We start from the raw sequence: 13,990 nt of genomic DNA, 5'->3' as shown, positions 1-13,990 counted from the left end.
GTGATCTTGTGCCAGTAACTGCTACAAAGAAAACAGACAACTCAGTACAAGACAACTGTGCCCTAACCGTAGGAGTTGGTTTTTAACAGCTGATGCAAGCAGAAGTACAAGTAACATACATAAAAGGTGGTTTAATTGCAACCAATCTCTAGAGACACAGATAACAATGCTGAAATGTATGATTGCTGGTGGACGAACAAAAGGAGCTAATGAGAGATCTTTTGTTTTCATCCACCAACATGGTGGCAATGATGTAACGACGTGAAATCCACTTATACAGCGATGGCGCAGTGGCGATAGCACTTGCTTCCCACCAATGTGGCACAGGTCGGGCATTACTAAACCACGAAACGGCGAAACAAAGCTCCAAAACACCATGTATGATCCCACCTTACACTGAATACTTACCGACAAAGGTTGCATTTCAGATTAAATATCGTTTTAGGCCTAGTCTCAAATCCAACCTTTGTCGGTTAGTATTAAATTTATGGTGGGGTCATACATCGTGTTTTGGTGCTTCGTTTCAGTGTTTCGTTGTTTAGTAATGTCCGTCCAGGTCTGACCCCCAGATTGGGAGTCACGTGTGGGTTGAGTTTGTTGGTTCTCTGCAATACTCCGAGAGGTTTTTCTCCTGGTATTCCGGTTTTTCCCACGCCTGAAAAACCAACCTATGATTTGATTAGTGCTCCAGTGCTAAATACGGTTGACACTTGAACAAAAGTCATTGGGTCGATTATTAAAACATAGTTTAGACAATGTTCAACAAAACCGTGTTCTAAGCCATTTTCAATATTGCCAACAATCATATCCAAATATTATCTGCTGCTGATGGTAACAAGAAGGTTTGAATTCCAGACTAGACAGCAATTTATCTACTTAAAATATACCGCTTATAAATAGATTTGGAGGTCCACTAATTGTCTTAAGCCGTGGCCTTAGACTTTGTTTAAATAACTGGCTCATTATATTTAGTTCATTGAGCTCCTCACTCAGCAATGTTTACTTCTTCATATAATTTATCAATGTCAGTGGTAAATCAAGAAAATCTTTCATTAAAAGTCATTAAGCGGTAGAATCTCTTATTCTTAATAATTTAAAGAATTTTAATATTTCAATACTATACTCTGCCAGTTAAAATCTCATTTTTCATCCTTCATGAATTTTTTTAAGGAAGCCTGTCATTTTTTGAAAAATTGTCTGGATCAAGTTAAATCTAGTAACATTACATGGAAAAAATGAAAAACTGCCTTATGTATTTTCTGGATTATTTAAACCCTGTGGCCTTTATTCAATTTCTGGCCCTATGCCTTCAGCATTTAAATTTGACACCATTTTAGTGAGGATGGCGCTTAGAATAAGAATTGGGAACAAAATGAGCATAGATATTTTATACTGTGGTCTATGAGATCCAGGAATATATTTACCTTTTCCTCTTTTTCTACCAACCCTCCAATCACTTGTGAATGCAGTGTATAAATGTAAATTATAAAGTAATTTTGTTATATTTTTCAAATACTATTTTTTATATTTTAAATTATATTTTTTTTCCGTGATTAAGTTTGAGATAAATCAAGGTAACTGAAAAACATTTATTGAAATAACCATAATTTGTCATAAACTTGGTTAATATCCTTAAGGCCAAGGTCTCTTAAACTATTGGTTATTTGTCCCTTTACTCTGCATAAGCCTGAGTAACTGACTCCACTACCTCATCTATAATAACACTACACTATTCTACAGTATACTGCTCAAACATGAAATATACCAGAAACATACTTATGCACTGGTCAGTCATTGGAAACCCCCATCCCCTCATCCTGAAAAAGGGAGGAGGAAAATAAGGGAATAGACTGGACTGGACTTTGAACAGGAATTTGTCCCATGGGGTGGCATATTAAACGAAATTTTCACATCCTCAGGCATTGAAGTGGGCCCAAATTTGGTGAAATAATAATAATAATAATAATAATAATAATAATAATAATAATATTATTATTATTATTATTATTATTATTATTATTATTATTGCCTCTGAAAAGACAGTAACTGCCCAACAGAATGGATTCACTTCCAACTGCATGCGGATCCTAACAGCATCAGATGGAAACCGGCTCTGTGCCATTTGCAGAGACATATATTTTCATTTGAAATTTTCTCACATCAGCAGACGTCAAGTAAATTTCTGTTATTTTCTGTTGTTATTCAGCCTATTAAAGTCATCACAATACTACTACTACTACTACTACTACTACTACTACTACTACTACTACTACCACTACTACGACTACTACTACTACTAATAATAATAATAATAATAATAATAATAATAATAATAATAATAACTACCGTATTACCGGTACTATTATTATTATTGTTATTATAATTATTAGCTTTTGCCCCTTAGCTCAGAATGACTGAACATTCTTGTCTATGAGGTAAAGGATTTGTATTCTGGGGGGCTGAGGGGAGGGGGGGGGGCAGATTTCCTTTGCCTGGTTCATTCGGTCAAAAAGGAATTTAGTCTAGTGGCCTCACAAAACGATGCTCTCATTCATGTTTTGGTTCTTGTTTGTTAAAAAGGCTTGCAAACTACCGCCACTGCTGTCAACACGGTGGCTTGTGGATTACGTGGCGATTTACTATTGCATTGGGATGAGAGAGGAATTCTGCTTTGAAAGTGATTTATTATAGCATTATTATTGCTTAAAATTAACCACCGTGTCACTAAGTGGAGGTTGGGAGCCAGCTCCAAGATGGAGACTGCACTGATAGCTGGCAAAACCTGACAAACCAGCCATGAGCCCCCACGCCCTCGATAAGACAGGTACCTGTCACACTGATGAACAGTGGAAAGTAGAGGGGGGAAGGGAGGGAGGCAAAAAACCGCTAAATGCTCCACACAAAATGCTCCTTCTTCCCGCCACACCGATGAATAAGCTGTACCACGTAAAGCATGAGGAATCCAATGCATGTGCAAATATAACAAAACCACTGACAACAAATTGACTGTAGTCGCTCCTACTTGTTAACTCAATTAATTTTAACCTCATAAAAAATAATTGTTAAATTAAATTAATAAAAATAACCATCACTAGTGTACAGGTTGTGGTAAAATTATTTTAAAACCACCATGAACAGAGGAAAGCACCTTTTCCCCAAAAGCAGAGTTCAAGTTCCAGTTAATAGTTTTATTAAAATCTGTTCAAATTCGCATTCTTGAATAAATGATATACCCATAAACTGAAAGGTTATCAAAGTAAAGGTGTCCTCTATATACCCTTTAAATAAGCTTCTCATGGAAGCATAACTAGTAAACAGCATAATGATCTCCATGTTTTACTTTCTTATACCAGTAAACACTTTTTACCTCTTTCCCCTTACCTTCATCTCCCTCAGCCACTGGGGCTAATGTTGCTGTAACTTCTGGTGGTATTGGACGTGGAGTTTGATCAACTACTACTTCCTCATTTGCAGCTTTTTCATAGGCTTCCTGTCGAGCAATGGCCTCAGCCTCTTCCTTCCGTTTCTGTTCTCTCGCAAGCTCTTCTGCAGCTTCCTTTTTCTCTAGTTCAAGAGCTTTTTCTTCCTCCAATTTCTATAAAGTATTTTGATCAAATGGACCATTACGTGAATCTCTGATAGATAGTGTTATGAAGGAGATGTAGAATTTTAACCCTGAGTAATAGGAGACAGTATAAATCTGTGATGAATTGGGCACACTCAGAAAACTCAAAGTGTTCTTTGCAACACCTTAAGCTGCAGGAATGTCCTCCAAGTTTATCCAAGGCATTATAAATTATTATAAATTAAATAATTAGGATAGTACCCACACTGTCATTTGTCAATAGCCATGTTTAGATGACAGTATGGAAACACGGCTGTGACATGACACCAATTTTGATTGGTTACCGGTATGTATTGTCAAACGTGCCTGGTAGCAAACATGAGCGTGTATCAAGAAAGTCTGTTTCAATCAAGTGTTTTCATAGCTTCATCTATTAAACACTTGGGGGAGTTGGGAGAATTCTCAACAGTTATGCAAACCCAAGACGCTGTCCCAAATTTTCCCAACTTCCCCTTATATTTATATGACGCTATGGAAAGAAGGAAATCATCATCTATTGCTTAAATAGTGCATTTTCTTTATTATCATCACTCAGGATATGATTGTTCAATTTGGCAGGTTGTATCAGGGGTTTCATTAAGGGCTGGGCACTGGGAAACTGACCGGCTGTGAACATGACTTTGCCCAGCTGCTTTCAACATCTGAACAGACTGGATTTTTTTTCCTTTTAACAGAAAGATCGATTAAAAATATATAGTTTTGTCCTTTTCTTGACCTGTCATCTGTTGACAAAATGTCACAACTTCATACACAGTCTTCAATTTCACAAGCCACATCACCCCATAACACATTGTGCAAAGAATTTGGCTCTACAAAAGATCACCTGAACTGTTCCAATGTTGGGTGTTTTGCTATGGCGGCCCAGAAATGATTGCAGCCGGTCCCCAATAGTTTTTCTTTGTCAGCCGAAATGCCTCCAGCTGAGAAAAGGCCAAGATGCAAGTGCACTTTTTTTGTGTCATGTTAATAAATTAATTTTCTTGTGGATACTTGTATCAAATAATTAAATTGTCAAAAAAGGTGTGATTTTTCTTTTGTTCAGAATGCTGGAAAACATATTTCTGCAACTTAAGATTGGGAGGATGGGGGAGGGGGGGGGGGTACACCCCCTGCACCCTTCTCCTAGATCCACCCTTGATAAGTCACCATCCAGCAGTTTCTATCTGTGCAAAGATTTTGTATTTGCTCACATAATCAATATTACGAACATGCACACTCTAAGAACATTTGAATAAAGGAATTTACAAAAACCCCTGCCAAAGTTTAATGCGGAGTATATTTTACACTCTGGGAGGCAGTGCAGCCCAGTGGTTAGGACGCTTGCATTGAGATCCAGAGTTCCCAGGTTCAAGACTCGTTCCGCTGACCACTGGTTGAATTTTTTCCTGGTTGGGGATGTCTTATTACAAAACATGGACCCCAGGTCCATGGACCACCCCTGTGGACCCAGTCCATGGATCCCTTCATGGACCTGGTCCATGGGCTACCCCTGTGGACCACCCCTCATTTTGTCAACTCAATACGTTTTACAAGCAAAAAATCATTAGATGAAATAGAGAAGTGATCCTCACACTTATCTGAAAAATTTGAGCAGGAGTCCATGACTATGAGCGAACAATTCCCTTACTAAGCCTATATCACGGTATTTTTATAGACTTATTTTTAGACTACTTTTTCTGCAAGAAGACAAAGACAATTCCGTTTCAGTGATTCTATGGCGTCATGTTAGCTTCTCGTGATTGGTCATCGGGCTCCTTCAGGAGTCTGACATCAGCAGGAAATTCAATCTAAAGATAAATCACAGTCTGTGAAAACGCCAAGACAGGAATATAGGGTTTTTTTTATTCACTCCTAGTTATGGGCTACTGATTTAAGGAATAGCCTGTTATAGACACTTATACCACCTATTTGGTGGCTCCAAAGGGATTCGTCTATAACCCGCTTTTTAAATAGTTCATTTCATTCATTGAGTCCTTCACCGGAACAAATGAGCCCAACAAACTGACCTGCTCCCAACTGAGTGGCTTCAACGCTCAGTTGGTAGAGCATTGCACCGAGCATCGCAGAGGTCATGGGTTTAAATCCCATTGAACCCGCATAAATTTTTCAGGTGCACGTCTATAATTAGAGACTGACCATAATGCTTAAACTGTCCAGATAAGTGTGAAGATCACTTCCCTCTTTCGTCTAAAGATTTTTCTCCTTGTAACTTTGCAAAATGAGGAGTGGTCCACAGGGGTGGTCCATGGACCTGGGGTCCATGTTTTGTATACATCCCCTCAGGCTGGTAGTCCCTGGTTCAACTTCTCGGCTGCACTTGTAAATAGCCAACTGGTTTGCCTTTGGCAGGTTGGGATTCTTAACAGTTGTTGTTGTTGTTGTTGTTGTGTCCTTTGTCTCCACGCAATTATATCCTTTGTAAAGATGTTCCTGACAACCTTAAAAATCATATGGCTGGTGCATAATAACCATTTAGTAGTGGTATTTGAATTTTTTGTGCCATGGCCAATTTATAAGCCATTTTCCGTTCTTTGTTAAGTTGTCCTAAACACCCTTAAACCTATGGCCGATGCTGGCTATTGAAGACACTAAAAGACAGACTGAGATGATAATTGAGCTAAATACTGTTTGATTGCATCTGATGTCACAGCAGCCATGTTGGTGAAAAGAACAAAAAAAAAAGCCTTTTGGGAATTCGACTTTATTATTTTGCAAAACTTGAGCTGCATTTTTCTATAGTTCTGGCCCCAAAATAGCCATCTTATCAAGTTGTGTAACTAAATGTCACTTCTCCACATTCTTTGACTCCTTCTGGGATTTTTTTCTTCGTGTGTTGTTCAAGGAAAATACTTCCTTACGCTAATTTGATGGAGCTGGACAATCTGCGAGCCAGCAAGTCATGCCAGCCATGCAAATTTCACATTTAAGTCTAAGCACCCACTTCAAATAGCGCTGATAAACTGTTATGAAGTCTAAGCACCCATTTTTAATGGTTAGCTTTCAATAACTGTGTGATTCGCATGTTGACTCACAATCTTGGGTCGTATGACTCGTAGTCATGGCTTGCATGCTCGAAGTTACTAAAACAAGGAATGACCTACAATGACCTACAATTATCTACAATGACCTACAATGATCAACAATGATCTACAATGAGCTACAATGACCTACTACAATGACTTACAATGATCTACAATGACCTACAATGACTTACAGTGATCTACAATGACCTACATTGAGGTACATTATAAGCTAAAATTAGCTAATGACCTACAATGAGCTACAATGACCTAAAGTGATCTACAATAACCAGCAGTGATCTACAATGACCGATAATGAGCTACAATGGCCTACTTATCGGCTTACAATCAAAGAGAAAGACAAACGAGGATCAGGGTTAAGAGTTGCCATGCAACGGTTTTAGTCCATTGCATGACAGCCAAAATGACGACAGCAATTACGCATGTGGCCTTGAAGGCAGAAACAAACTGCAAAAAAAGACCCTTGCATGGTTTTCCTTTGTTTTAAAGCTAAAATGAAAATGTACAAAATTAATATCAAGGCTTTGCTTGGCAACGATAAAATCTTAATTAGAGCAGGAAAAAATGAAGAGAAGATTATATGCTAGTTATTCTTTCCACAATGTTTTCTTTGGTTCAGAGTGCACAATGAAAATTTTCAACTTGCTCAGCAACGAGGTTTTGATTGGTTCAAAGCGCAGAGTGGAATGTTTTTAACCTTTGTACTGCAAACATGCTGCAGTGCCCTCAGAGCTGCAAATTATCTTTTACTTTAGCTAATTACAGGTCATTAGCTAATTTTAGCACCTAATGTACCTCATTGTAGGTCATTGTAGATCATTTATTGCAGGTCATAGCTCATTGTAGGTCTCTGAAGCTCATTGTAGGTCATTGTAGATCACTGTATATCATTGTAGCTCTTTGTAGGTCATTGTAGATCATTGTAGCTCATTGTAGTAGCTCATTGTGGGTCATTGTAGCTCATTGCATTTGTAGGCCATTGTAGATCATTGTAGATCGTTGTAGGTCATTGTAGATCGTTATAGGTCATTCCTTGTTTTAGTTACTACGCTCGCATGCCTCGTTGGCTCACACATTGTCCAAACTCTAATTTGATCGTCCTTTTGTGTAGCTTACCATCTTTGCAAATTCTTCATTTTCGACGTACTTTTTCAGCCAATGTGCAAGATATTCTATCGGGTCAACAGGTCTTTTTTCAGCTATTTCAGCCAGGCCAGCAGCTAAAGCGTTTCCCACGTGTTTTTTGAGGTATTCTGAGTCCATCTAATCGTGTTTAAAGCAACGAAATATGAGCGCAGACTGTACAAAACAATTATCCATGAACACAAAGAGGACCTGAGAACATTCAAGATTTCTCGTTACCATGGCTTCGTAGTACCACAGGTACCCCAAGCTAACAATGTATTTGAGCATCACGATCAGTTAAAATTATAAGCGTTTGTATGGAAATGTGCAAATGTGTTTAGGAGGCGAAATTGAAGAACATGAATCGAATAAAAATGCCTTACCTTGTCTTCTCGATACCTTATCAGTGTTTTTGTGGCGTACTTTAGCCATTTAAGTGTTATTCCAGTGGGTAGGTTTGCTGTTTTCTCTCTCTATATTTATATATGAGAGAGAAACGGTAGAACTAAAACTCGCTAGAATCGCGCTGAAACGGCCAGAAATGCTACGAACACACCATAAATAAGACAAGGAGGCAAGGTGAGAAATTCTGGTGTATTTTTATGCACTAAATATTAAAATATTTATATTAAATTTATGTAACGCAACGATTCAAAGTGGTGTTCAAGAATGAGTTTGAATGGAGGGGTCGGCATAATTTGATGTCATTTTAGGAGAAGGTAAGGGGCGGGGTGGAGTACTAAGGTAATGGTCGAGAGACGGGACATCATCGTCAGGATCAGGTTCTGTGGGTTGACAGTGAATTAACACTTTACTTGAGTTGACTGGTAATTTTGATTTCTGAAATAAAAGTCTTCAGCCTGCTCCAGGCTACCAGATAGTCAGGAAAGCAAAAAAAAACTGCATGCGATAAACAAGTGGGGGTTGGGTCAAGGCATTTGACATTTTGACATGCAAAAGGTTTTTTTGGAAAGTGGGCAGAATGAAGAATTTAAAGAGATGCTTACGGGGTCCCCCGCCTTGTCTCGACTAACACTGCTAGTAGAACATTTCAGAACTTTATTAACACAACAACACAGCTGACGTTCTTGCTGCTTAAATATTTCCTAACAAGTGTTCCATTATCCATATGCATAAGCATTATTCATTTGATGATTCAATAGCTAGAAATATTTCCAACACTTGCAAGGTTTTGACTTTTAGGGCCTATTCGATTGACCCTATTTCGGAATAAGAATACGTGGAGTGATGATTAAAACAGTATGTTTGGTACGTTTCGAAGCAGCAAGGATAATAAAAATATGTATGAAATAGTATTTTAGCAGGTGTTTGACAATTTTAATGTGAATCTCTGTAAAAACGAAGGATTTCTAACTTCTATTCCATGTATTTCTATTCCGGAATACGGTCAATTGAACCCACCCTTAGTTTATAGGCACAAACATTTTGGTAGTAGAAAACTATTTACAAATAAGAGATATTTAATTCTCATCAAATAAAGGTGCCATTAGTGCATAAAAATAGCCAGAAATTAAATATCTTTACTTATATATATACAGTATATATAAATATTTAAACTTGAATGGGAATTAGGAACTGCCAGGATTTGAGGAAGAAAGCAAAGTACTGCACAGTCACAGATCCAGGCACAGGTCCAGTTTTCCTTGTGCTACCAAAATTGATTTTATCCTGTCAGATGACTGACATCACAAAAATGGCATTCTAGAGGAAAGAAAGATGTGAGTTATACATATCAAGCTGTTCTTAGACTGCCAGCAGTCCCTCTCTCCCCATTCTCCACCAGCTTTTTGGCTCGCGTGCATGGCTAAAGCACTTAGAGGGGACTGCTAGCAGCTTACGTTGGTCTTCCTTGCAGCCTCCCAAATCAAAGGTATGGATGTTTACACCCCTCATTCCCATAAAATACTTCAGCATAAAAGGGTGCAAAGTATTAAAAATTAAGTAAAAGTACATTTAAAAGGCTGCAAAAAAGACCAACAACAAGCCAGACTTGGCTTTTAAAGGGGAACTGAAGGTAAAAAAATAAGCATTCTTATTTACACTTAAGACCTGCATGCACAATCATGTTTTCAACTTTTTTCTGGCATATTCGTTGTTTTTCCACCTAAAATGTTTTGTATTCCGATTTTCGTCCATCAGCATTGCGGCTCAGAATGGAGGAGTCGGCGGTCCTTTTTGTAGCTTATGACGCATGGTATGGGGAAGACACGCAAGAGTGCCCCACATAGAAGCGGTGTTTTTGACTGATGTTTGTTGTGAATATTGAGTCCGCAAAGAAACAGCAAAACAACGAAGAAACTATTCACAGCAGCACTTGTGTCTCTTGATTACGAAAGTTCTGTTCCCCATATCATACGTCACAGCAGCAGTGCTGGAAATAACAGTCGGTCATCAGACATTGTCCGACCAAATTTTGATAATGTCCGGCCAATTTCACATTATGATTGGACACGATGACCAAACATGTCACCAGCACATCTTGAGTTCTCTTCTTCAAGGTGTTGTCAGTCAATAAATTATGTCCAGTCCAATTTGTCAAATGTCCGACCAAAAGGAAGATTTGAAAGGACATATGTCCTCTGAATAAAGAAAAATTATTTCCAGCACTGCAGCAGGGTGCTGATTTAGTTTTTGAGCCCACACTGAAAAGGCAGAAACTGCGGGAAAAGCCCAACTTCGAATGTAATTTTCTCGCAAAAAACTGAAAATGAGAAGAAATAACCCTACACACTTAACTTTACTTATGTTAGGCTTCCCAAAAACAATGTTGGAAAAATTGCTAATTTTGGCCTTCAGTTCTCCTTTAATAACAGGTGTAAAAGGTGCTTTTGAACAGAATCATGCAATGTTAAATCTTATATTTTTCAACAAGCTGTGTTCTTTTGACACCTGCTGTGAATGGTGTCTTCCCCATAGTCTCAGGGGAATAACTATGGAAGTGATGTTATCTTTCGAGCCATACTGCAAAGCACATGAGGTCAGCTCATTGGAAGCACACTCGGCATCTGGACAAGTCTGTACAATATCAGTTATCTCCTTGTCAGACATGACACTTGACACGCCATCAGTGTGTAACACAATAAAACTATCAGTTTGATGGTCCACTTTAATATGCTGTGTTTCAGGTGTTGCAATGACACCAAAAGGCTTTAGATGGAAGTCTCCAATTGAACGTGTCATTGCTAGTCTACCATTAACCTTGGCACCAAAACTCCAATCGATCCATCCATTAAATGATTTTATTCTCTGCTCTTCCTCTTCCCTCGCAGGGTGATGAGGATTTGTCAAGGGAACTGGATCACCCATTCTGCAAATCAAGGCACCACTGTCTCCAACACTTGCTACAGCAAGATCTGTACCATCTCTTAGGAGTGCAACTGTAGCTGTAGTGCCACAATGAAGGACATTATTTCTTTGGTCTGGAAACAACAAAACAAAGCAAAAATCAGGCCTCTGTGTGTGGTCTGTTAGCAAGCTCTCTCATGGGGGAGGATTGGGGGGTTGGAAGAAAGATTCGCTTTCCTTTCCCACCCCTCCCAAACTAGTTCAGGTTAAACTGCTGTAACATCTTCCTTCGTTTTGTCCAGCAGCATTTCACCACTGCCATATGTCACTAAAAATCAACTTTTAGGGAATTATTAGAACAGTATTGTATACAAAAATACAAAATTTGGTAATGGAAGTGTACCATCAGTGTTATTCTATATCAATTATTATTCTCAGTTATGTACGCTCAAATAATGGAGAGCATCGTTTTCAGTCAAATGAGAATAAGTGGTCCCATATTCTAAAATTTACGAAACTAATTTTGTAGTCAAGAAGCTTGTTGTGCACCATGGATTTTATGATTTGTGAGTATAATTCATTGGAAAAAAGGTTTAATGAAAACCCGATCCAGCCAATCATATCCCAGATAGGGTTCGACAATTACATTGCTTGACAGCGCCGCAAACAACTAAACAACAAAGTCATTATACAATTATTTATACAACTTGGATCAAATCTTAATCTCAAAAGCAAATTAGGCCCGACATCCAGGGCCTAAACATTGAAAACCTGGAAAGAGTATTCCGTGGAATCACATTCATTCATCTCAAATGAAAGTTTTTTTCTCTATCGTTGTTAGCTGCCTTGTTCCCTTGTCAATGCGAGGGGTCATGCGAGGCATCCGACGAATGATATGATAATATCAATTTTCAACACATTGGAGGGCAACCGACCGTAGCTAGGCGATATTCAATTTACTAACTCCTGGGGTTTGGTTGGAAACAGAAAAAAATGGAATAGTGAACAAACAGCTATTCACCACCACTGACAACCAGACAGGAGTATGAAATGTTCATAAACTAATAACCCCGCGCGTTTCTCCCTTTGGTGATATCGAACCATTGATCAACTGGGACAAGATTCTCAACTTAACTAAGCTTACCTCTCTCAGTTAGAAACAAACAATACTCCTCCAAATCACTATTGCACTTCAAAAATGCGTTGATAAGTACGTTCTCCATGTTTTTATCGTAGCTGTAAAAGTGTTTCACACATTCATGCAAATGCTCGCGAACGAACTCAACAGACGCCGAACCACCATGCCCGTCAAAGACAGCGAAGTAGTACAAGTCTGGTTCAAGTTCTATTACTTTAAAGTCATCCTCGTTTGTTTCTCTTAGTCCTATATAAGAGCATGTGCCAACGTTATCCACTGTAACATTATGAAGAAACGATCTGGCCTCTGTTCTGTGCCAAGCGCCCAAATCATCAAAGGGGTTCGAGGGAAGATGTTCTCCACCACTATCGCTCCATAATCGCAGAGTCGTCGGCGTGATACATTCACTGGCGAAATAACGAGGGTATCTTTTCAGAATTGAAACAATTTTTAACACATCTTTTCTTTCAACAACTTTGGGCAGTAAGCGGGCTCCAAGTTGGGCGAAACTCGAAAATTTTCGACAAAACATTGGGAAGTATTTTCCCCTTTGTTACTACGGAGTCATGAAGTCCATTGAAAAAATATTGATGCAAATGACGATGTGAAAGCGCGAGAATGTTTTGGAGGGAATATTATGAGACGCCTTATGATTGGCTATTGATAGAACGCACGTCTTAATTGGACCAGACTGGGTACAGCGCCCACTACACGCCTACGTGCTCTCTTCCTCGTACGAAGTCTGATGCAATCATGACTGACACGAAGTTGTCACCTTGCTACCACGTGTCACGATCAATGCAAATATTTTCGGAAAGGAGATTACTTAGTGACGTCAAAGTATCAGATATAAGGAAATGGGGCAGGCGATTGTTGCACGTACGATTCGCAAAGCGAGAGAAATAAACGAAAAAAACTAGTATAATTCACAGTATTACTCCTGGGTCACTGCTTGATGGACAGAATAAAGTCAAAGCGATAACAATGCTTCGAAACGTTGAAATAGACGGCATATTACATGCAGGGGCACCCAACGACCAATTTGTTGTAAAATGCATTATTATACCCCAGTTAATGAAAATAAATGTTATTAAGGCATTTTCAGGTGTTTTTCAGTGTTTCTGGGAAACATTATCTGTTCCTTTTTCCCAGCAAGACACACAATAAATTTCCCAGCCAGCTAGATAAAATTGGTTGGTTTCCCAGCCAGCTGACCAAATTTATTTCCCAGCCAGGAATTCCGCGCGCTTTCAAAACGACCGAACAAAAGCGACAAAACCGGGACAAAACAGGTTTTTTTCGCAAACGCAATCACTCTGACCAGCCGTCGTATGTTTGTTACTACTCTGTGGGAGAGGGAAGGGGTTCTTTTTTTTTTTTTTTTTTTTTTTTTTTTTTTTTTTTTTTTAGTGGTCCTCAGTCTTCAGAGTTTCTACAGCCAGCTCGGCTTGAAATGCTAGAAAAAGGCAGTAATTCCCAGGCAAAACCTCTATCAATAACAAAATTTCCCAGCCAGCTCATCGAAACACCTGTATATTTGCCAGCCAGCAAGATTCCTCTGGGGAACAGATAATGTGAGGAACAGATTCGTTGGGTGCCCCTGTACATGGCCGCTTGAGGATACAAATTTTATCTTCTCGTGCTTTATCTCACGAGTGAGCGAAGCGAACGAGGGAGAGATACTTTCAGCACGAGAAGATAAAATTCGTATCCCCAAGCGGTTATGTAATGTTCTGTTTATTATATAGATATTGT

General features: G+C 38.8%; 2 protein-coding genes across 2 annotated transcripts in view; both read right to left on the bottom strand.

The window, feature by feature from the left end:
* Positions 1–8,007, bottom strand: part of LOC138003913 (DPY30 domain-containing protein 1-like) — a 13,236-nt gene extending 5,229 nt beyond the window's left edge. The window contains exons 1-2 of the mRNA XM_068850228.1: positions 7,783–8,007; positions 3,382–3,595 (exon numbers count right to left, since the gene is read on the bottom strand). Of these exons, the coding sequence (XP_068706329.1) occupies positions 3,382–3,595; positions 7,783–7,929 (361 nt within the window). The 5' untranslated portion in view covers positions 7,930–8,007. The remainder of the gene's footprint in view (positions 1–3,381; positions 3,596–7,782) is intronic.
* An 828-nt stretch (positions 8,008–8,835) lies between these two features.
* On the bottom strand, positions 8,836–12,843 carry LOC138003911 (protein phosphatase 1K, mitochondrial-like). Its single transcript, XM_068850223.1, has 2 exons — positions 12,242–12,843; positions 8,836–11,231 (listed from the first exon to the last, which is right to left on the bottom strand). The coding sequence occupies exons 1-2, from the start codon at positions 12,765–12,767 to the stop codon at positions 10,651–10,653; spliced, it is 1,107 nt and encodes a 368-aa protein (XP_068706324.1). The 5' UTR covers positions 12,768–12,843; the 3' UTR covers positions 8,836–10,650.
* Between the last annotated feature and the right edge of the window lie 1,147 nt (positions 12,844–13,990).

Source organism: Montipora foliosa, chromosome 5 (assembly GCF_036669935.1).
Source record: "Montipora foliosa isolate CH-2021 chromosome 5, ASM3666993v2, whole genome shotgun sequence".
NCBI lineage: Eukaryota > Metazoa > Cnidaria > Anthozoa > Scleractinia > Acroporidae > Montipora > Montipora foliosa.
Note: the sequence above shows the minus strand (reverse complement) of the source record. Positions and strands in the feature narration are given on the sequence as shown.

Coding starts and splice junctions, on each gene's coding strand:
- LOC138003911 (XM_068850223.1), bottom strand. CDS start 12,767: ATGTTTTGTCGAAAATTTTCGAGTTTCGCCCAACTTGGAGCCCGCTTA. Junction 11,232..12,241: donor TTTGTTTCTAACTGAGAGAG/GTAAGCTTAGTT, acceptor TGTTGTTTCCAG/ACCAAAGAAATAATGTCCTT.